This window comes from Morus notabilis, unplaced genomic scaffold, assembly GCF_000414095.1.
Source record: "Morus notabilis unplaced genomic scaffold, ASM41409v2 Scaffold152, whole genome shotgun sequence".
Lineage (NCBI taxonomy): Eukaryota > Viridiplantae > Streptophyta > Magnoliopsida > Rosales > Moraceae > Morus > Morus notabilis.
In genome coordinates this window covers 49,621-74,730 of record NW_010367598.1, presented here as the reverse complement: position 1 = coordinate 74,730, position 25,110 = coordinate 49,621, and the positions used below count along the sequence as shown (strand labels likewise).

Genomic DNA, 25,110 nt, shown 5'->3' with positions numbered 1-25,110 from the left:
TCCGCAAGGTTTTTTTTTTTTTTTTTTTTTCCCGGAAGAACATTAGCTATTGCCATTAAAATAACCTAAGAGCTTTCCACCTAATGGAATCTCATGATATCAAAACAAGTGGGCCTTAAAAGAGGAATCCAATAATTGCTAATAAGAAATTAATTAGCTTATTAAAAGAACTTTTGCCCCTTACTTCGTAAGACCTAAATATTTTGTGTCGACTAAGACCTCGTTCACTTCGCAGATTCGAGTTTTCAATTCGAGCTGAGATGTGATATTTTCTGAGAGTTTTTCACTGTAGCAGAAAAAGTTAGATGTGACATTTTTTAAGAGCTAATCTTGTCTGGGAGGCAAAATGACCAAGAGGCCTTCCACGTGGATAGGAGAAAGAGCCACAGAACCTTTTCAGCTGATACATTCGAATGTATGTGGACCTTTAAATGTCCAAGCAATATGAGGTTACGAATATTTTGTCACCTTTATTGATGACTATTCAAGATATGGTTATGTTTACCTAATGCAACGGGAATCTGAAACTTTTGGAAAGTTTAGAGATTTCTGAGCATAAGTTGAAAAATAATTAGGTAAATCAATCAAGACACTTCGATCAGATCGAGAGGGTGAATACCTAGACCAAGAGTTGCAAGATTTCTTGATTGAAGAAGGTGTGGTATCCCAATTGACTGCACCTGGTACATCATAGCAGAATGGTGTAGCCGAAAGGAGAAATTAGACTTTGCTCGACATGATAAGATCAATGTTGAGTTATTCTTCACTTCTTACTTCGTTCTGGGGTTATGCCCTAAGAACCACCGTGTATATTCTGAATCTAGTACAATCTAAGTCTGTACCAAAGACACCCCTAGAGTTGTGAAATGATCGAAAGTCAGTTTGAAGCATATTCGCATATGGAGGGTGTCCGGCTCATGTGATGAAACAACAGACTAGGAAGTTGGAACTAAGATCAGAAATATGCATATTTGTGAGATATGCAATGGGGACAAGAGGGATTATTTTATATAGTCACAAGAATCAAAGGGTATTTGTATCGTCAAATGCCACGTTTCTGGAGCATGACTCTATGATAGTTTTTCAAGCCTAGAAGCAAAGTAGTTCTGGAAAAGTTACTTTCCAATACGATTGGACCACAACCGACAAGAGTTGTTGGAACGCTAAGAGATAAGACCACAATTCCTAATCAAATTTCTGTGGCACCTAATCATAGTGGGAGGGTAAGCAAGTTACCTAACCAGTATACCGGGGAAGCACAGATCGTCACTGCTGATAACGGTTAGGAGGATCCATTGAGCTTTAAGGCTGCGATGGATGATTTTGATAAGGAAAAGTGGCAAGAAGCTATGAAACTCGAGATAGAGTTCATGTACTTCAACTCAGTCTGGCAACTTGTAGATCCACCTGAAGGGGTAAAATCCATTGGATGCAAGTGGATCTTTAAGAGAAAGAAAATAGTGGATGGAAAAGTAGAGACTTATAAAGCAAGGCTAGTAGTTAAAGGTTACACCCATAAAGAGAGAGTTGACTATGAGGAAACTCTCTCACCGGTGGCCATGCTTAAGTCCATCCGAATACTCTTAGCCATATCAACATATTTTGAACATGAGATATGGCAGATGGATGTCAAGACAACATTTTTGAATAGCTGACTTAAGGAGACCATCTATATCGTTTAGCCAGAGGGTTACACAGAGAAAGACCAAGAGCAGAAAGTCTGCAGGCTGGAGAGATCCATTTATGGATTGAAGCAAACATCTAAATCATGGAACATTAGGTTTGATGAGGCTATTAAGTCTTATAGATTTGATCAAAACCAAGATGTTTCAAACGAAAGAAAAGAAGATGTTCGTATTCTTTAGAGGCCTGAATATCTTATATTCAGTGGGAGTAGTCAGTCGTTGTCAGTTAAACTCAAGATTCGATCATTGGGTAGCCGTGTAGTGTATCCTTAAGTGTATGAGGAAAACAAGAAACTATAAGATAGTTTATTCAGTGAAAGAGTTGTCTTTAGCTGGATACACAGACTTTGACTATGAGTCATGCATTTTGTGAGTCAACATCAAAATATGTGTTCACACTAGGTGAAGGAGTCATGATACGAAAGGTTGTTGGCAAACTGTGATTGCTAATTCTATCATTAAGAGTTAATGTGCAGCAGCTTGTGAAGCCGCAAAAGAAAGCAACCTGACTCTAGAAATTCTTAACTGATCTGAAAGTTGTTCCAGGCATAGATCAATCATGGACACCCAGAAAGTTTTAGGATTGGAGACATATTCTACCTGATTTAGGACAAGTGGGAGATTGTTGGGAATGATATCCTAGAAGCATGATATGTAATAGAATATTAATTATTTATTTAATAAAAGAGTTTATTCATTATTTTATGTGCATATATTTATGAATATTTTATGAATATCAAATGAAAATTCAATAATTATTTATGTGACCTTAAACGTTGTATGTAAGTGTTATATGTGAGAGGATAATGTTTAATGATAATAATAAAAAACAGTGTTCATAATGAATTTAATTAAAGTCAGAATTTTTAATTAATATATTATTAATACATGTCATTCTCATTTAGAATAGAACGGTGTTATCCACACTGTTAATATGGTGAAATATTGAATGAGTGTATTTCACATAATGAGATTATGTGGAACAAGGACACAGACACAATATGAATTTCTAATAATTTCCGTTAAGTATAGAAATTCTAATTGAGTCTACCGATGGTCATATATAGAATGATCTTAATCCTGAGTTCTTAACATACTCCTATTTATGGATTTGTGTCTTTTGATTTACTCGGTATGGATTCTGAGATCCTGAATCCTATTCGTTGTATTTTGGAGACATGATGAAGTAGGTAGCCAGGAATGTTATTACACGAGATGGAATCCATTCCTTCTTGAGATAGAAGTAGATAAATAATTCTCTTGAGGGTTGATTCGGTACTTAGACCAGTGAGCTCCGATTCATGAATGTGTTTTATGAATCACTGTACATTAGAGAATCAATGGTACTCAAGGATAAATATGTAATTAGAGAGGTTCACGGATTTTACCTAGCTCTAATTATGAATTATTTATGTAGGGTTGATCTATATGTAGTGACTATATCGCATGGACACTTCATAGTTTAGAAGTAATTTATATCTATAATTTTGAGAGTGCAATTCCAAGTTTATAGTGGAGTAACTATTGGAATTAAAAGAATTAATTAATTAATTAAAGTGTGTAATTAATTATGAATTTTATTGGAGCGTGGAATTATAGGTTCATTAGTCCTCGTGTCATCCTAGTAATTCTACAAGACACCAAGGGTAAAATGGGAATTTTAGAACTACGAAATTCCAAAATTAAACACTCAAAAATAATTAATTGAGAATTAATTATTATTTAAATAATGTGATTATTTAAATTTGAATTTGAACACATCTAGTTTTATCAATTTAAACTTATTTGATAAGTTGTTCAATTTAGAATTCAAATTAATTTAAGTTTGACTTAAATTGGAATTTGATTTTGAATCAAAATTGGACTGCAGGATAAATGATGATTTTCTCTTCCTTCCCTAACTGATATTGGTGCCTACACAAGGATAAAATCCCTAATCTATGGCCGGCCATAATGAATAAAAGAGAAGAGGAGATTTTGTTCCAAATTCAAATAGGAGATAATTAACAAGCTTTATCTTGGAGATAGAGACTGGATTCCTTCTAAAAATTTGACTTCTACTCTATAAATAAGAGAATGATAGAAAATTGTGTGACACAATTTTTTGCCCTATATTTTGGGTGGTGGCCGAAATTCTCTTATTGTGAAAAGAAAAAATTTGTTTTCTCAAAAAAAAAAAAAATCCACATCGTGCATGCATTGGTGCTTGTGGAAATTTGAGTGTTTATTCTAACCCGTTTTGTCTCAGGTGTGCCCACACTCGTAGATTCTAGGAATTGACGTGGAAGACATTGGTTTTCTAAACACAAGGCTTTAGAGCAATGATTATTCGAGGTCAAAGAACTTAAGTTATTATTCTAATCGGCCGCCAGGTATTATTCGTAATTGAGTTCTTAATAAATGAATTAATGTGATTAATTTATTCGTGCATAAATTAATATAATCTATCGAGTATTTCAAAGTTTGTTTGAAAATTTTTGTTATACACAATTTGCTACCCTCACGCTTCCGCATCCGAATTCGATTCGGATACCAACAGCCTCGACGTTGCACCCACCGGCGAGCACGCTTCCTCACTACCCCCGCGTGATAAACCTCGTCGCGAACCACGTCTGCCCCTTTTCTTCGACATGTCCTAGAAACTCACTACTCTCTTCGCCTCTTCGCCGATCTAACCTAGCCCATCCTCTCTCTCCTCTCTCTCGCCAGCGAGCCTAGCCTCGACGTCACAGCTACCGGCAGGCACCTGTTCTCTCTCCTCATCTCAACCTAGCCACCACCGCGAACACCTGTTCACCTATCTTGGGTTTGACCCCAATGGCGGGTGGATCTCCGATGCCGGCCGAGTGAAACTCCAATAAGGAGCTCCATGGATCGTTGCAGATCGAAAGAGGAAGAAGAAGAAGAAGAGAAAAGCGGGAGAAAGAGAACAGGTGGTGGGTGTGTTTTGAATTTTTAAGGAGGGCATATTAAAAGGTTTTTCCCACAAAAATTTTGTTTTTTTTGTTACCAAGTATTTGGTAGCAAATATTTACGTTGTTTGTTACCAAACAATATTTTAGTAACTGAAAGTATATTTTTTGCCACTAAATTTTAATTTAGTAGTAGAAAGACATATTAAAAATAAAAAAAAATACATTTTGATGATAAAAATTATTTTAGGTTCATTGTTCTAGTAATATTATCATAAAAATATAGTTTTAAAATTGAAATACATTATTCTATGTTAAAAAGTAATAAAATATCAAGATTATATAATACTCTATGTCGAACATATACTTAATTAATAAGATCATATATATATATATATATATATATAACATGATCATGTCTCTTGTTACACATACACAAAACAACTAAATTATTAAACACTTGTTATACAAAATATACTATGATGATTGTTAAAACTTAATATAGGACATATTTATGGAAAATAAAAAAAACAATACATGCACAAAATGTAAGTATTAAAGTTTTTATATGATTTGCTACCAAACACAACTTTTGGTAGCAAAAAACGCTTTTTGTCACCAAAATAAGAATTTGGTACCAGAATCATGTTTTCTGCTACCAAAATATAGTACAAGAAACTTATGTTTTTTGTTACCAAACATTGTTTTGGTAGCTGAAAGCATATTTTTTGCTACTAAATATGAATTTGGTACCAGAAATATGTATATTAAAAATTCAAAAAAATAACATTTTAATGACAAAAATTATTTTATAATTATTGTTCTAATAACATTACAACAAAAAATGTAGTTTTGAAATTGAAATACATTATTCAAAGTTAAAAATCAATCAAATGACGAGATTATATACTACTTTATGTGGAACATATACTTAATTAACAAGATCATATATGTGTACACATGAACATGTCTCTTGTTGCACCTACACAAAATAACTAAATTATTAAATAATTGTTATAAAAAATATACTAGGATGATTGTTAAAACTTAATATAGGACATATTCATAGAAAACTGAAAAAAAATAATACGAGCACAAAATATAAATTTTAAAGTTTTTATATGATTTGCTACTAAACACAAGTTTTGGTAGCAAAAAACATCTTTTTGTAACCAAAATATGAATTTGGTACCAAAATTTTATTTTCTGCTACCAAAATTTGGTAGCAAAAAATTATATTTTTCGGTAGCAAAAACTTGGGGCGCGTTTGGAACTCGTTCCAAAATGATTTTGTTTTTTTGTATGAAACTAAAAATGAAAATGTTTTTAATCTCGGACAGAAATCATTTTTAAAAATTCGTTTGGTAGTTTTATCAAGAGATTATTTTCAATGTAAAAAAACTCATTAATGTCTCTCTTTCTATCTCTTTGCTCGAGAGAGGAGAAAATGAAAACAAGAAATGAAAAATGACTAACAGTCGTTTTTCATTCTTCTCTCATTTTACACTAAACTAAAAAATTATTTTCATTTCCGTTTATTGTCTTCATTGCGTCAAACGCCGTTTTGAAAACGTTTTCATTTTTTCTCGAAAAACGTAAAAAACAAAAATGAGATCAATTTCAAACACGGCCTTGATTTTTCACTACCAAATTTTGGTGGGAAATAGTTATATTTTACTTCCAACACTTAGTAGCAAATGTTATTTGTTTTGCTACCAAAAATAATTCGGTACAAATACCTTGGGCGAGAAAAAATTTTGCTTCCCGCCAACATTTTGTTACCAAAACAAGTTTGGTAGCAAAAAAGTAATATGTTATTACCAAATTTTAGTGGCAGAATCTTACACTTTTGTTACCAAATATTATTTTGGTAGCAAAAAATTATTGGCGGGAATCAAATTTTATTTCTCACCATGTTATTTGTTACTAAATTATATTTAGTAGCGAATTGTGTTATTTTTGCTACCAAATTTAGTAACAAAAACCTTAATACTTTGGGCTACCGAAATTTAATGAAAAATTTTTAGTATTAAAAAATTTGGTATCTTAAAATGATTATTTTTCTAGTGCAAAGAGACTTAACGACAGGTTGTGACGCGGGGAAGAATCCGTGGGTTTTTCGGCCCAAAATCAATGACTACAAAAACAGTGGGCCTCCAAAATACCAGTTTAAATGGACAAAATTACCCCTGCCCACTACCCATGATGCTGTTCGATGCTCCAGGAATATTCCAAATTATAGGCCTATAACGGTAAATTAGATGATAAAAATCGGACGGCAAGAAGGAGAATCCACAAAAATTATTTTTGTTTTTATTTTTTTTTTCTGTCTGAAAAAGAATTACATAATAAATCACTATCCTTTCCACTCTTAAACCTATCGAAAAACAAAGCTAAAAGCCTAAAACCAAAACAGCCACACAACACAAACTCTCTCTGTCTCTCTCTCGCGCTGCGATTTCGATACTAACGAGAAGGATGGGAAGGAAGTTCTTCGTCGGCGGTAACTGGAAATGCGTAAGTCCTGATTCGTGTTTGGTTACCGAGAAAACGCAGGAAATTAGATGAAATCGAAATCCGATCATTTGTTTTAAAGCTCTGTTCTTTTTTTTTTTTTTAATTGCGAATGGGAAAAAAGATGAAAGATTCGATAGATTAATATATTTTTTTTAAAATTATTATGAGCTTTTGGCTATCTGAGGGTGGATAATCCTGTGGATCTCTCGTTAGATCTGCATTTTCTGTTACATGATCCATGTTTTGTGAAAAACTGAAAATTGATTGGTAAAATAAAATGCTAGATTTAAATATTGTTTATTTTGTGGGCTAAAGTAATAAATCTACGTGTAGAATGGAACCGCTGAGGAGGTGAAGAAGATTGTTAACACACTCAACGAGGGTCAAGTGCCTTCCCAAGATGTTGTTGGTGAGTAATTTTCTGTAATTGTTTTTGCGATTTATTTATTTATTTATTATCATGTGGTTATTGTTGTCTTGGTTTTTGTAGTTTGGAACATGTGTTATTGTAAGATTTGTGAATCACCTTAGCTTTTGTCGCGTTTAAGTCAGATGTTTCAGTAACGCATTTAAAAAAAAAGTTTAGACGTCTTTGATGAATATAACTCTGAATGTGGGTTGTCGGGTAAAAGTTTAGCAAAGATAAAAATGGATTCAGATTAGGCTTTTAGCTATAATAGCTAATAAATATTCCAGAACAAAAATTTTGTGGATAACTTTTTAGTCTTCATTGTGCTTGTTCGTCTGTAGAGGTTGTGGTCAGCCCTCCATTTGTGTTTCTTCCCCTGGTGAAAAGTTTATTGAGGCCTGATTTTCATGTTGCGGCACAAAACTGCTGGGTTAAGAAAGGTGGTGCTTACACCGGGGAGATTAGGTAAGTTAATATCAACTGCTCATACAGTTATTTCGTTATGGTCTTGACATGAAATGTCTAAACTTGGTTCTTAATCCAAAGGGTTGGCCTAGCCGTCAGGCCTGTGGTTTGCTCTACATGGTCGGGGTTCAATTCTGAGGGGAGCAGGTCTACCTGGTGAATAAAATATCACCAAGTATCAAGCTTCCCAATGATTGTAGGACAGATTCTAACTCAAGCCTGCTAAGTGGTTTGGGTGATTTCTGGGCTATAAAATAAAATGTTTGAGCTTGATCCTTTCCTTGAATCTGTTGAGGGTTTTTGTAGAGGATGGAAGTTGTACCCAGAAAAAAAATAAAAGGAATGACGTTGGAACTTGTAGAGAAATGAATGTTGATGCAACTTGAATAAATAGATGAAGCATAGTCTTTAAGATGGTTGTGTTGAAATCTATCATCTTTGACATTTATGCAAACATATACATTCTTTTGTTTTCTTCACTTAAAGCTAAATATCTTGATGTTCTCACAAACACATCTATAGCAGTTATACTCAAGTATTTACAACTTGCAAGTACATTTAGCTCTTTTTATATGCATTAAATTACTCTACTGAAAAGGCTCGGTTTATATTTTGCCTGTTCATTATTTTATATTTGGTTGGTTTTGTGCTAATTGTTATGGGTTTACCTTGTGTGATCATTAAGTGTTGTCTTGCCTATTGCAGTGCAGAGATGCTTGTCAATTTGGATATTCCTTGGGTCATCATTGGTCACTCTGAAAGAAGACTTATCTTGGGTGAATCCAATGAGGTAATCTTTATTACTTTCCCTCCTCTTTTTGTGTTGTGAAAGTAGCACTTTAAGTAGGTGTGAATCATGATGCAGAACAATTTTTCATTCAAATTGCTTCGTAAGTTGTCATCCAAATTCAAAGATATAACAACTCTCTTTATGCTTTTTATTTTTTCAGTTTGTCGGGGATAAGGTTGCATATGCACTTTCTAAAGGTTTGAAGGTGATTGCTTGTGTTGGTGAGACTCTTGAACAGCGGGAAGCAGGAACAACTGTGGAGGTTGTTGCTGCTCAAACCAAGGCAATTGCAGGTGAATCTTTTGCATTGTATGTTAAGAGACGATTCGCAATGAGTTATTTGACTCTTCCTAAGTTTTTGGATAGTCATATATCTTTTAAACTTGCTCCATTTCTTAAACATTATATGGTAGTAATTGGATCTGAAATGTGAGTTGTAGAGAATGGAGCTTTGTTTGGAAACCTAATCATTGATTTGGAATTACAAATTAAGATTTCATATTTGCTATGAGGAATTTACTTGTTCATGTTTTTGAAGGATGTTTGTACGACTATAAGTACGCCTAATTTAGTATATAGGGTTGTTTCTGTTGAATGCCAAATCAGGGATTTATTGATTTTTTTTTTTTGGTCGTTTCAAATTATGTGGCAGAACTTGTATCGGACTGGACCAATGTTGTTTTGGCTTACGAGCCTGTGTGGGCTATTGGAACTGGGAAGGTTGCAACTCCAGCTCAGGCTCAGGAAGTAAGTCACAAACCTTTACCTTATTGATTGAAGTCATACTATGAGATTATGTCAGATTCCACGTGTGGTAAATTGTTATTTATTTGCTGTATTTGCTGCATAAACATGAGACATTTCTCAATGCATCTTTAATTCAAGCATATTCTTTGTTAGCCAGTACATGTGGTGAGCTCACTGTTGATGGATGTTCTTCTCAGTTAATTGTCTAACCTCTCACCAAACCCTATTTGAGGGTGTTTATTTTGTGCTAGAACTTTGATACCCTTGCGTAATTATTGCTTTTAGTGTTTGGCATAATTACCTTGTCAAATTGCATTTATCCTCTATTTGGTTCTTTTTACCATGTCAGTGTTTCATTAGAAATTTGATATATAACAGGTACACGATGAATTAAGGAAATGGCTTCACCAGAACACCAGTCCTGAAGTTGCTGCTACCACTAGGATTATCTATGGAGGTACATGAGCCCTCACCAAAGTTGTCTATGTTATGTGTTATTTTTCATTTTTAATTTTTGGGTGGCCTCAATCAGGAGTTTCTTTTTCTCTCTTTTTCTCCTGCTAAACACAGGGAAACAATATTTTTATTCAATTTTTTTGATGGGGTGGTGGTGGAGAAAATGAAATTTGATAATCTGATATTACAAAGACACCATGTGTTAAAAATTACTAGCTAAACAAGTAGAGCAGGCTTTGACCCATTTAAGGTAAAATCCTGAGTTGGGCTTAGTTAGTATTCTTTAAATCTGTTTCTGATGGAGGGCAAGATGAGCTAACATGTTTTCGAAGTCAAGTTGTATGTTGCATACTCTGGGTAGGAGTAGGTGCTTCAGATGTCTTGGTCAAATCTCAAGGAATTATTGCTTGTAATACCACTTATTTTTGTACCAAAAAAAAAAAAAATTGTCATTTGGTTTTTCATAATGGAAATTTGATATCCCTCAGAATGATATTGAAAAACATTGTTTATAAGCAATTAGACCGTTTCTTTGTGTCTCCTTTGCCTTATTTGACATCAAACGCGTTTCTAATTTCAGGATCTGTCAATGCTGCAAACTCCAAGGAACTAGCAGTGCAACCTGATGTTGATGGATTTTTGGTCGGAGGGGCTTCTCTCAAGGTAATTGTACCGGCGTTGCCTCGCCTGTGTACACTTGCTCATGTTGTCTTTCTATTATTCTTTGTTTTTCTTTGCCTGCTCGTTATGCTCATGTGTGGACTCATTTTGTGCTTTTATGCAGCCGGAGTTCATTGACATTATTAAGTCAGCTGAGGTGAAGAAAAGTGCCTGAAGTGTTGGAACTGAGCAATGATTAGGCGGTGATTTTTTTAACCTTTTGTTTTGGAGATAGATAATCTATCCGCACAATTTTATAGTTAATATTTGGAGGAATAACACGTTTTTTTTGACGTATTTGGGAGAGCACCCGGATCTGAACTTGGATTTTAATGTATTAATAAAATCTGTTTGATGGCATTTGTAATATGCTTCAGTGCTTGCATTTGTCGTGAGTTATTTTATAGTAAAATTCTTCAGATGTGTCAATTTTACGAGTAATATTAGGGCCGATTCGGTAACATTACAAGACTGGCCTTTTCCATTTGATGGTCAATGATATCCGCATCCACTTCACAATAATGATAATGACCAACCTCTTTTCAGACTTGGTGGCCAAATAAATTTTCTTACTAGGAATTGTGTTATTCACTTGTGTACATTTTCTTACGCACAACAATCAGTAACTATACTGTAAATTACAAAAAATAAACTGTAGAATACACAATCAATACAAGCAAACAATTACAAATGTGCAAAAGGAAGCTTAATTAGTACATTAGATTTTTCTTTTTTTTTTTTTCCTTCAAACTTCTTTTTTAGAGTTTTTGTAATCCCTCCCACCCTTCCCCTCCTCTTTTTGATAATATTTTTTTTTTTTTTTTTTTTTTTTTTTTTTTTTTTTTTTTTTTTTTTAATCTAATCGAATCCTTCTCCCCACTTGTATATGCGTGCGTGTGGGTAGGTAGAAAATTCGGTTTCAACGCCCTTCTAGATTGAATTTCAATCTTTCAACAATCTAGAAGAATAATTAAACCAAGTAGTTATAAGTTTGTCAAACTTATGCCAATCAATTGTTATTGTAATGGCCCTTTGCAAGGCCATCTTTTGTGGACTTTGTGCAAGTGGAGCTTCGCCGTTGCATCAATGCTTCCAAAACGTGGTGTGACTAGTGTGCGTTGGACGTCCAGTAAATTCAGCGCCCAACCAACAACTTTACAACGTTAGATAGTGATTTTTGGTCTTGGTAAGGAGAATTTTTTTTTTTTTTGGTCTCAGAATGAGTTCATGATTTTCTTTTTTATACTCACTGATGCAACGGGATGAATATAATATGTTTTACTGACCTAACCCAGACGAGAGAAAGGGCTCAAGGTCCAAATCTACCTAAAAAAAATTCACAAAGGGAAAATCTCCGAATTAGAGAGAAACCTCAACTCTAGTATTAAATTGTCAAAAAGATTCAAGTCTCTATACAATTGGTAACGTAGCTATTATAGCTCACACATGGAAGGACAATAAAACAACTACTAAGATAAATGATTAAACCACATATCTAAATTAACAAGTTAGTACAAACAATAAAGAAATATAAAAATGGCTATTAATAACTAATAAAATCGCAAAATTAATCCTTGCTAAGGTGCACATATATCGCGCATGCCTTTCTTTGTCAAGATATTAACAGCCGAATGAGAAAAAATGATTGATACGAAGCAATTTAATAGATTGAGAACTTGTTTTGAAACGTTTTAAAAATCATTGTAATAAAATTTGAACTATAACTTGAAAACTAAAACTGAACTTGACTCCCTTTTTTGGCTAGTTAGGAATATCTCCACTCGACTAAATACTTTAAAAAGATTAGTTAAATCTGGTAAAGATTAATTAAATTATCCAAAGGAAGGTTCGTATCCATGAGAGGACTGAGCCCAAGAAATTCATGCTTGAGAAGATTCAACACAAAAATTAGTTTGGAAAATGAAGCAAGTACTAGACATCCTTTAAGCCTTCCTTAGATTTTGCAACTAAAATGGCTGAATAAAAGAGAAACTAGTGTGTTAATCTCATTTATTGATTACGTTCTTGGATGCGTAAGTAATGATAAAATAGAATAAGAAATATATTGCATAAGCAGTGAGGTGATTAGGACTTGGACTAAGGAATAATAATCAGAAGCAACCGATGTGGATTTTTATAATCAACACTGAAATACATCATAGAGCTGCATTTCGCTTTCACGCCTTTTCCAAAATCAAAATTAAAGTATGGTTTTGAAAGATGCGAAATCACAGAGTGTTTGTTGGATGACGTATTGCATATACATACACATTTTTTTTAATATATATTTTTGTTTTGTTTAGGGTAGTACATATTCAACCAATTGGTCATTGGATTTCAACTTCATCAAACACTACTCTTACCGGAGACCGTATCTTGTATTTTAAATCATCATATTGGTCCCCTCTCTAATCCAAACCTTTTTCCCCCCTTTTTAAAAAAAAAAAAAAAAAAAAAAAAAAAACCTGCCCATCAAATACAAATGAGAAAGTACATGGCAAAATGGTTTGCTATGGTCTTGAGAAGACCTATTACTCATGCCATTTTAGGTAATTGTTTAGTCTTAGAGCATTTTTAGTACAATGTTATAATTGATGTGTCAATTGTAAATTTAGCATTTGAATATAAAAATTACTTTCTAATACAATGCTATTTGTTCAGTTAAATTCCTCATATGCTATACTTTGTGATAAATTCCCACCAAATATAGCATATGAAAAATATGGCATTTAATTGATATTTGTTGAAATATTTACTTTTCCATGTAATCATTACAATTTTTGCATTTTTTGATTATTTTGAAAATAAAAATTTACTTTTACAATTTTTAAAGCTTAATGATGATGAGAGAAAATAGATTTAACATTTTAAATAACATTGTGCATTGGAGCAAAAATAAAAATAACATACCGAGTGTTGGGGCATGATACAATGTGATAAGGAATCACCTTCTATGGTTATTGCTCCTCATGTGAGAGCTGTGCAGATGTATGGTCCTCGGCTCAAACTAAATTCAGAAGATGAATCTTGCTTTTCTGCAATCAAGAAATTTAAGCAGAATAGTCAAGAGGCATTTCAGGTTGGAGAGCTTGGTCTTCCGAAACCTAGTGGAGTTATTTTGAAAGGTGTTTTATAATGCTCTTCATGCTAGATCTTCGTGTCCAGATTGGATGATTTTGCCTTTATTCTTAAAGATTAAGGGTTCGTTTGGTATAAGAATTGAAATCAGGGTGATTTGAGTCATTTGATTCAGATCCATGATTCATGATTTGAATTATAATTCAGAGTGATTAGAACCTTCGTTTGGATGTGTATATGCATAATTCTGATTCTAATCTGAAATGTGATTCGAACTAATGTTTGGTTGTCTTGTTTTCTAAATTTGAATCATGACCAAAATAAATGTAATTTAAAAAATTATATAATAAATATAATTCGTTATATAATAAAAAAATAAAGTACTACAAAAAAATTATACAAATAATTATAACTCAAAATTATAACAAGCTAATTACGAAATAAATAAAAAAAATGTGAATAAAATTATATAACAAACTAAGCATATATTTTTATCTCCCATAACTTCTCTGATATTCCACCCACAACATGTGAATGAAATTATGTTACATATTTACAAATGTATTTTAAAAGGGTTTTTTTTTTTGAAAATTTTTATTTTTAGTCCATTATAAAAAAAAGGAAGTAGACTTGTTAGAGAACCCCACCCCTCCGGAAAAAAAGAAATAAAACAAAAATCCAGAAACTTAAACCTGTGGTAACACACACTCTCTCTCTACTTTCTCTCTCCTTTTTCTTCTTGTCTCTAATGGCGTCGTTCTCGTCGGTGATCTCAAACTCTCACCACTACCTTTTCTCTCCAAACGCATTACTGCCTCACGACGCCACTCTCAACAAGCTCTTCTCTGCCTCCCAATGTCGTCCGCTTCCTCACTCTCTTCACCGCTCTCCCATTTTCAGATTGGATTTTATTTCTCGACAGGGAAGAAAAGAAACATCAAGAAGCAAAATATTAGCGTCATTTACAGATACTCCTGTGGAAACATCCCCTGAAGTAGTTAAGCTTCCAAAAGGTGATGTGTGGTCTGTCCATAAGTTTGGTGGCATATGTGTGGGAAGCTCGGAGAGAATTAAAGATGTTGTACCTAATTTTCTCGGGAAATTCCAATTTTTCGGGAAAAATTTTCTCAGCTCCCAAACTGAATGTTGTGAAATAGGTTTTTGATTCATTTTTCGTTGCAAATTATGTGCTTTCTGGACTTGTTAATTCTTGGGTTGATCGTCGTTTTTGAGTGAAGAACAGTGGAGCTTCTCCGGCAGAGTAGTGAGCTCTGCGTGTGGAAGGTGATGAGAGTCATTACTCTCAGTCCACTGTTTGTGTACTGTTCCCTGATTGCAGTTGGGCTGAATTAAAGGGGGGGTTGATTTCTGAATCAGGACCCATGACTCAGACCCTGATTCAAATCAACCGGACATGGATTCGGGAACTTGGTGGATCCAAACACTGATTCGGGAACTTGACTCTGATTATGTGATCCGGATCCTTCAACCAAACGGCCCTAAATTTTTAACTTGTGCTCCAGGTGCTGTTACGTTTGTTTGGGTTTCTTGTAAGTGTAATGTGGTAGCTCATATATGGTTTTTAATTGAATGACAATTATTTATTTTCGAGTGAAATAACATAAATAAGATTATGTTATATGTCTAAATGGCTCGAATTCTTTAGTAGGACAAAATAGAAAAAATTTGACTATGAGAGATAAATTTTCATCAATTTTCATTAAATGGTCGTACTTTTATTAATCTAATGATTCTAATATAACTTGATAGTTTAAAACAATATCTTGCCACGGGCATTTTTTTTATAGTACGTTTTCAAAGTGATAAACTAAGAATTTGGAACAAGCAATGGCATATGAAATTTCAATCTTTTGACCATATTAGCAAGATATTTTTGACCCTCATTGTCCAAGCGAAAAAGGATTAAATTAAACAACATACATTTCGCTATCCTTTTCTAAAGAAAAAGGTACATTTCGGTATCCAATTGCAATTAGCACATTTTTAAACACAATTGGTGTGGTAATTGCTATCCTGAAGACATGAACCAGCTTTGACCAATTGACAAGAGTATTGGCCAAGCATCCTACGTGTCATGAGAAGATGTTCGGTGAAGTAGGGTCCACAGTAGATAAATGTGAAAGCCCACTTGATCAACCACTCAGCCAAGCATCCCAACACTCTTAAGAACTAATCATAATATTATTAACTTCCTTTATTAGGTATTATAACATTGTTAATAATAAGTTAGTTCAGTGTCAACTTTGATGAACTCGGTTGCTTTATTTAAATATTATTAACCAGCTTTGACCAATTGTTAATAATATGAGAATTAAGAGAGAGAGAGAGAGAGAGAAAACGACATTGACTTGTTTGATTGAAGCTTATCCATGTAATATTTAAATAATTTTTTGTTTGATTGAACTCGGTTGCTTGATTGCTCTCTTTCTCTCCCCACAAATTATTTTTTTATTTTTTATTTTTGTTTGGTTGGGACTTGGGAAAATCTCCAACTTGTAGATAAAGAAACCAAACCAAAGAGTCAACCATTTCACTTTTGTCACTTTTAATGTAATATTTGAATGTACACAGAAAAAAGAAACGTTCCCAGAACCCAACAGGCCAACATCCAACGTCCACAAATCTATAAACTTCACGTTCACAAACCCAAAAAAGAGCTCTTTTACCATTCTTTTTATTTTTTTGTATTTTTACGCTGAGCCTCCCGTGTTTTGTCTAAATTATAGGATATATTCTATTATCTATAATATTTTATGTAAATGCCACAAATTTATAGAAAATTAAAAAATGCCCCTTGATCAATTATATCGGAAAAATATGGTTCGATCGAAATATATTTAAGGAATGAGGCCAACTATTGAAACCTAAAATGACGTTTTTATACTTATTAAACGCCCGTTCACTTCGCTGATTCGAGTTTGTAATTCGAGTTGATATGTGATTTTATGTGAGAGCTTTTTACTGTAGCAAAAAAGTTAGATGTGACTGTTTCTGAGAGCTTTTTACTGTAGCAAACTCGAATTCTGAGAGCTTTAACAAAACTGATGTTAACAATTTTTGGACACACAAGTTTATGACTTGCACTTTAAAAGTGAAAAAAAAAATCATTATTTAGAGCAAAGATTAATGCAACAAGTGCATTGATGACTAAGATTGTTATGATATTATGGTTATTTTAAAGGGTCTTTTTACTGTAGGTGTTCTTATTGATAGTATAAGTTAACACATAATCTATGATAAAAATTTAGTGGTAGTTTATTTTTTAAAAATTCTACGGTAAAACTCTCTTATTTTAAATAGTTAGTTAACAAAATTAGGATGAGGGGTTGTTGACGAAATTTCCAATTGAAAATAAATAAAATTAGGATGAGCCACTATTGACGTAAAATGTTTCTGCTAAGAGAGTTGTTTTTGACTAGTTCAGTTCATTGATTCGAATTTTTAATTTTAATTGAAATGTGATTTTATATAAAATTTTTTTACTATAATTAAAAAAATTTAAAATAATAAATATAATTTTTATGAAAACTTTTAACTGTAATAAAAATTAAAATTAAAAATCTAAATCAATAAAATAAACGAAATTTATGATTTAAGTAAAATACAAGGGTGTGAGTGTATTCCTTCATTCACTGTTTTCTAATTTAATATAATTATTTTATTTTGGCGTCGCTCTCAATTGAATGGTTGTGCATGCCGCTGCCAGCTAACTATTCTGGTTTTGAAAAAAACTGGCCTTTTCACACTTGAGCAATCTTCTTAGCGATTCACGGGCTCTGATTTGCCTCTTTTGTTTCCACATGTTCACACTTTTTAGTTTCTACTTTCTATATCTTTCCTTTGACTGTAGCTCTCCAGTAATCTTGTTTCCGGTTTTGGGAGAGAGAGAGACGTCTGAGCTTTTCTTTCCTTTCATGGGTTCTTGTTGTAGCACTTCTCGAATCAAAGCTGAAAGCCCAGATCGTAATGGTATGACATAAATTCTTCACCGTTTGTTTCTTTCTTTTTGCTTTTGATATTATGTATGATCGACAGAAATGTATAGTTTGTTCTTCTTTTATGCATATTTGGATCATGTTTTGACATTCCCGTGAAGTAGTTTTAATCAGGAAATGGATTTTGATCGGGATATGCTGATTATATGTTTGATAAATTGTCTCTGAGAGATTTTTCAACTTTTTGTCTATATAACAAACATTGGCCTTAGTAGTTTTTTTGGTTCATTAAACATGTAAAGGGTTGAACTCAAACTATGGAAGCAAGGTGTCGTCTGTGTCAGTGCCTTCGACTCCCCGAACGGAGGGCGAGATCCTGCAGTCATCCAACATGAAGTGCTTAAGCTTCAATGACCTCAAAACCGCCACCAGGAACTTCCGTCCCGACAGTATGGTCGGAGAAGGTGGTTTTGGATGCGTCTTCAAGGGTTGGATTGATGAGAATACTCTGAAAGCTGCTAAGCCCGGTACTGGTTTGGTCATTGCCGTTAAGCGGCTTAACCAAGAAGGTCTTCAGGGTCACAAGGAATGGTTGGTTAGTACCAATTTCTATCTTTCTTTCGCTTCAATTTATGTTTTTTGTTTTGTTGAAATTAATCCTTTTTTGTTGCTAGATAGATTAATGTGTAATATATCTAATAATTTGTTTCTTAATGACTTATAGACAGAAATCAACTATCTTGGACAATTGGAGCATCCCAATCTTGTGAAATTGGTAGGTTACTGCTTGGAGGATGATCATCGCCTTCTGGTGTACGAATTTATGTCGCGGGGCAGCTTGGATAATCATCTATTTAGGAGTAAGTGATGGAAATCTTTACTGCTGGTTCATCCAGTTTCAACTTTCTTATTCAAGGAATAACATCATCAAGTAATCTAATCATGCGTGGACTAAATTTTTGCGGTAACAGGGGGTTCCCACTTTCAACCGCTTTCGTGGAGTATTCGGATGAAAGTTGCACTGGGTGCTGCAAAGGGTCTAGCATTTCTTCATAGTGATGAAGCAAGAGTAATATACCGAGACTTTAAAACATCAAATATCCTCCTTGATTCGGTATGATCTGTTATGTGTCTTTGCTAGATTGAATTAGATTCTGATCAAGTTTTCTTAGACTTACAGATTCCTTTTGTATATGTATTTACAGAACTATAACGCAAAACTCTCTGATTTTGGGTTGGCTAAGGACGGGCCAGTGGGTGATAGAAGCCATGTCTCAACACGGGTCATGGGAACATTTGGATATGCAGCTCCAGAGTATATGGCCACAGGTACCTATAGTGTACAACATTGTTTGTGAAAAGCATAATCTATTTACCAAAAAAAAAATGCAGTAGGGTTCCACATGGAGCTAGCTTTGCAAGAGTTACAATGGGCCGTACAGTGCTGGATCTCAACTTTTGAGAACCACCTTGTATCTCCATACAGAGCCAGCTCCGTGTAGAGCTGAATACAATCGCTCGTCTATATATCATAGACTTACATATCTTATGTACACTTGGATGTTTGTTTCTAATTTCCTTAATTTCCACTGAAACTCTACCACCCTTTCTCTCTTATAAGCTTTTTAGTCTGCAGCGTAACCATTTAGGCCATTTCGTCACTTTACCATGTAACATTCTTTGCTGGAGACAATCTAGCATTAATTTGATTCATTCCTCCTTGTATAAAGGTCATTTAACTGCCAAAAGCGACGTGTACAGTTTCGGAGTTGTTATGCTTGAAATGTTATCCGGGAAACGAGCAGTGGACAAAAACAGACCCTCTGGAGAACACAATCTAGTGGAATGGGCTAAACCATATCTAGCCAGCAAAAGAAGAGTTCTCCAAATCTTTGACTCTCGCATCGAAGGCCAGTACTCAGTAGGTGGAGCCATAAGAGCAGTTAACATCGCGATTCAGTGCTTAGCCACAGAACCGAAGTACAGACCAAGCATGAAAGAGGTGGTAAAAGCACTAGAACAGCTTCAGGAGCTCGATTGTGTGGGTGCCCCGGCGAGCAATCAACATCACCTTCAAAGTCTTAATGGAAAATCATCGAACGGTCACAAGCATCTAAGGGCTAGTACCAATGGAGTAAGCATTGGAAAAGCAGCTTCATTTCCTCCTCAGCCATCTGTTTCCCCCATCCGTACATAAATGGATAACAACTTTTATTTAACAAAGTGCTGCAACATATTCTCATTGACTTAAAAGAAATCTACAGATGGTCTTTGGAGGAACACAAAAGTCGACTTGTGTTTGAGTGTGTATCATTGCGGTTGATTACTGTACATATACCCTCCCTGTTGGCTAATAATGAGCATTATCCTTTTTGGTGCATTTCTTTCTGTCTCTTTTGTGCTTGAAATATGAAAGGGTTAATAGATTTGAACATAAAGTTTGGACAGAAATTTAAATTGTTATGAGAGAAAACAACGTAGTAAAAAATATTTGAATTACGGTTCAAACCTATGAACTAAATTGCGCCTAGTATTTTGATAAGGACTAGTGACACAATGTCAACTCTTATAACAATTAACAGCCTGCGAAAGATTGAATTTCGTTAATTGGATGGTGGATAATACCTGCATGGATGTAACTGATACGAACCTTCTATTTATTGGTACCTCAATTTCTTGTTGATAGGGTTAAGTGAACTTTTATGTCATCTATATTTATTTGAACATTGTTTTCTATGGCAAACATTCTCTATCGGCGAGAGAGCATATAATCAGAGCCATATACATATATATATATATATATGTAATGTCTAAATATATAGCCAATAGTTTGGTATGAGCAAAGAAAAGATGACTGGTGTAAGTTGAGCTCTCTTTTGTGGGTTCTGATACCAGGAGTGTCCGACATTAACTAGTCTTTCATTATGACTTCTGACTTTTTTTTTCTTTTTTCTCATTACATTACATTCCATTAGAGTTAGCAAGCATGCCGTAAACAGTAATTCCATACTCAACTTCAATGTTGAAGTCCCAAGTTCAAATCGTCCACTCTTAAACAAAGAAAAAATTATGATCAAACCAGCCATTAGAATAAAAGTCTATTAACTAACAATCCACTATTACTGATATCTATTAACCATCTGTATTCTATAGGAAAGCATCTGGATTCTAAACAGCATAAGAGGTAAAAAGTACAATGCATGACAAAATTATTACGGGGAATTGAAATTTAGAAAATTTCTTATAATAATTTAGAAACAAAAAAAAAATGTAATAATTGTCATATAATAATATCACATTTTATACTATACAATTATATAATAATTATTTTAGTGTAATAATAAAGTTATATATATATATATCCATTACGTTGGAGATGAAAAAAGAATATCCACAACAATAAATTTGTAAAATAATTTGTAGTGACATACTTATCCTTATTAACCACCCAATTAAAACAGTTTTGTAAATTCATAACCACCCACATAAAAAATGGTCCATCTGAGACATTGTTATATCAATAGTCATAAAATGGATAGATTGACAATATTATTAAATTAAAGACATAGTCTAAATAAGGAGTTTAAAAATTAAAAGTAATCATTTTGTGAAATACTTGATTAATTAAAAATATAATATGAGAAAAGTACATGGTTTGCTAATGATTTTATTCAGGCCTTTTATTTATGTAATTTTAAATAACTAAGTATCATTATGGCCTTTCATTTTCTTTTTATTAATTGAATGATAATTATTTATTTTTAATGGAGTGACATAAATACTATCTCTTATCATTTTGCGTGGTATTTCTGAATTTTTTTTTCCCCTTGAGATATTCTCAAATTTTTGCTATAATCCGGCGCAACAACTCATATGCGGCCCAAATTAATATATGGTCCAGATGAAATGCAAAGACGTGGCCCAAAAGAAAGGCCTCCAGAATTTGGAACGCCTAATACTCTCTCACTACATATACACTCGCATGGAAACACTAATTTCAGCTCAAGGATACAACATCAGGGGCAGGGCAGCCCATTTTAATTAATATGGTTTAAAACCAAAGAATTTGGTGTCTGGAGTTTTGACGTCTCGTACTGAATTCGGAAACAATATCCCAGCAAGAGAAACCGTATTTTTTTTTATTTCACGAATAATGATACAATATTCTTGTTTCAATATTCTCGTTTCAATATTCTCTTCATTGTTAAATTCATCCGCTTAGTGGGCATTTTCCTTGTACGTAAATTTTGGGTTTGTTTGATTTGCACACTGCTCGTTCGATGAAATTCCAGAACGAGTTTCCGATCATTACTGATACAAGAATTTTCCACTCTTTGACAAAGCTGAGAAAGCAGTTTTGAAAGTTAATCCATGGACCCCTTTGAAGCGGCGTTTAAAGAGTGGGAGCATTATTCGTCAGATGATGAGACTCGTGAAATTCAGTCGACAACTTCCGATGCTTCGGAGCTATTAACAATGGCGTCGAAATCTAACGACGAGGAGGAATGATGAAGTTCAAGTCGGGTCAAGTTCGGATCTAGGTTCAAGTTCGGACCAAGGTGGATATGCGGACCCGGGTCTGAGTTCGGGTTTTGACTTAATTGTTTCTTTAAGCTATTTAATTCAAGTACCTAAATTCTTTGCTTGCTAGCAAATCAGTTCCAGATATGGACATTTTGGGCTAATTGGTGGTGTTAATTGTGTCTTTATTGTGTGTTTAAGGTGTGTTTAATTGTGTGTTGAGGCTGGCTGAAAATGGTAATTATCTGGTGTGTTTTAATTAGGGGTTTCTTGTGTTTAATTGGTTGTAATGGTGGAATTTGTGTGGCTTGTAACTTCAGCATTTATGTGTGTGTCTTAGTAGGCTAAGGAGTTATGTTTTCAGTTTTAAGCTTCTAACTGCGGCCATAAAAGAATGTATGTGGCCATAACTGGGATGATTTTGGTGAATTGTAAAAACTGAAACTATTCAGCTCTACTCCAAAATTTTTTATCTCTTTGGTGGATTTCTATTGAGTGGTGAATTCTCTATTGTTTCTGTATCTTAAGGTGGTGTGGTGAAACATTTTATCCTTTAAATTCTTTTTTTTCAAAAAAAAAAAAAAAAAACCAACCCTTCACAGACATCTTTTCCCACATCATAAACCTGTTTGTAGAGAATCGGTCTCAAGAATCTGAATAGCCAGTACAAGCTCAACTCACGTCATGCAAAAAGGGTGGAATTCCTTCAATCTTTTCATTTTGTAATAAAGCATAAATCTGTCAAAGTGAATCAGGTGGCAGATGCTCTAAGTAGACATCGAGCTCTAGTGACTCGTATGCAGGCCAAGGTGGTGGGCTTTGAAAGTGTGAAGCTTTTGTACGAAGGAGACCCTGACTTTGGTTCCATTTGGGAAGCTACCAATGAAGCCGTACTTTCTGCAAGACGGTATTCTTTACAAGGCGAACTAGTTTTGTGTGCCGCAAAGTTCGCTCCGGGAGGCCATCATTCGTGAAGCACATAGTGGTGGACTTGTTGGACATTTTGGTCGTGACAAAACAAAGCTCTTTGTGCAAGAGCATTTCTTTTGGCCAAAGATGATTTGGGACGTGAGCCGCATTGTTGGTCATTGCGTAACCTGCAAAAAAGCCAAGATGCATGGGAGCAATGTTGGTTTATACACTCCGCTCCCAATCCCTTCTTCTCCGTGGGAGGATGTTAGCATGGATTTCGTGTTGGGATTGACACGCACTCAGCGAGGTAAAGACTTAAGTTTTGTGGTTGCAGATCGATTTTTTAAAATGGCTCATTTTGTTCCTTGCATAAAGACGTCAGATGCAACATATATGGCTGATGTGTATTTCTAAGAAATAGTTAGGCTGTATGGCATTCCTAAGACAATCACTTCAGATCGAGATCCAAAGTTCCTGAGTCACTTTTGGAAGATGTTGTGGGGAAAATTGGGAACAAAGCTGCATTTCAGTGCTTCCTTTCATCCACAAATGGACGGACAAACTGAAGTTGTTAATCAAAGCTTAGGTGCGTTGTTGCGGAGCTTAGTGAAGAAAAGCATTCGCGAATGGGATCTAACGTTAGCTCATGCCGAATTCGCCTATAACCGTTCAGCGAGCCAAACTACTGGTCGTAGCCCATTTGAAGTCGTCTGCGGAAAGAATCATACGAGCCCTTTAGATTTGACTCCAGTGGTTGTTCAAACAAGTTTTAGTGGTGATGCTGAAGAAAGGGCAAAACAAATAAAGAAGCTTCATCAGCAAGTTCGAGACAATATCCTCAAGCAAACGCAAAAATACAAGAAACAAGCGGACAAGCATAGGAAGCCTGCTGCATTCAAAGAAGGAGATAAGGTGTGGATTCACTTGAGGAAGGAGCGGTTTCCCAATCAGAAGTTTCCCAAACTTCAGCCTAGAGCTGATGGTCCATTCAAGGTGTTGCAGCGTATTGGTGAGAACGCTTACAAGATTGGGCTTTCGGGAGATTATGGTGTTTCTGCTACTTTTAATGTGGCCGATTTGTCTCCTTATTTAGATGATGATGGATTGGTTGACTTGAGGCCGAGTCTTGTCCAACCAGGGGAGAATGATGAAGTTCAAGTCGGGTCAAGTTCGGATCCAGGTTCAAGTTCGGACCAAGGTAGATATGTGGACCCGGGTCTGAGTTCGGGTTTGGACTTAATTGTTTCTTCAAGCTATTTAGTTCAAGTTCAGACCTAATTCCTTTGCTTGGTGGCTAAGCAGTTCCAGATGTGGACGTTTTGGGCTAATTGGTGGTGTTAATTGTGTTGAGCCTGACTGAAAGTGGTGGTTATCTGTTGTGTTTTAATTAGGAGTTTCTGCTGTGTTTAATTGGTTGTAATGGTGAAATTTGTGTGGCTTGTAACTTCAACTTTTATGTGTGTGTCTTAGTAGGTTGAGGAGTTATGTTTTCAGTTTTAAGCTTGTAATTAGTGGCTTATTATTGCAGCCATTAGGAAAAATGTGCCTTTAAAAGAATGTATGTAGCCATAACTGGGATGATTTTGGTGAATTGTAAAAACTGAAGCTATTCAGCTCTACTACAGAATTTCTTATATCTTTGGTGGATTTTTATTGAGTGGTGTTTTCTTTATTGTTTATGTATCTTAAGGTGGCGAGATCTTATTTTTAAGTGGTGAAACATTTCATTCTTTAAATTCTCTTTAAAAAAAAAAAAAAAAAAAAAACCAACCCTTCACAGACATATTTTCTCACATCCTAAACCTGTTTGTAGAGAATCGGTATCAAGGAAGATCAGGAAGAAGATGAGAATGTGGACGTTGTGATTCAGAATATCTCAACTTCTGCTAACAGCGGCGAGTCCAGTATACTGGCCAAGACAAAGTAAGCGCAAGATTGTTTCTCTCTTTCTTTCGCTTTCTTGGTGAATTCTTGTGGCTTTTCTTGTTTTGTTATGTGTTTC

General features: G+C 34.5%; 2 protein-coding genes across 2 annotated transcripts; both read left to right on the top strand.

Annotated features, from left to right (window-relative positions):
* The first annotated feature begins 6,964 nt into the window (after positions 1 to 6,964).
* Positions 6,965 to 11,026, top strand: LOC21394030 (triosephosphate isomerase, cytosolic). The gene is made up of 9 exons (XM_010112829.2): positions 6,965 to 7,114; positions 7,448 to 7,523; positions 7,865 to 7,988; positions 8,694 to 8,778; positions 8,939 to 9,071; positions 9,431 to 9,525; positions 9,904 to 9,982; positions 10,562 to 10,644; positions 10,766 to 11,026. The coding sequence occupies exons 1-9, from the start codon at positions 7,076 to 7,078 to the stop codon at positions 10,814 to 10,816; spliced, it is 765 nt and encodes a 254-aa protein (XP_010111131.1). The 5' UTR covers positions 6,965 to 7,075; the 3' UTR covers positions 10,817 to 11,026.
* Positions 11,027 to 17,524: 6,498 nt separating this feature from the next.
* LOC21394028 (receptor-like cytoplasmic kinase 176) lies at positions 17,525 to 20,055 on the top strand. Its single transcript, XM_024175272.1, has 6 exons — positions 17,525 to 17,709; positions 17,978 to 18,270; positions 18,400 to 18,535; positions 18,647 to 18,789; positions 18,881 to 19,004; positions 19,406 to 20,055. Exons 1-6 carry the CDS (start codon positions 17,541 to 17,543, stop codon positions 19,870 to 19,872), a joined length of 1,332 nt encoding a protein of 443 aa, XP_024031040.1. The 5' UTR covers positions 17,525 to 17,540; the 3' UTR covers positions 19,873 to 20,055.
* The last annotated feature ends 5,055 nt before the right edge of the window (positions 20,056 to 25,110 follow it).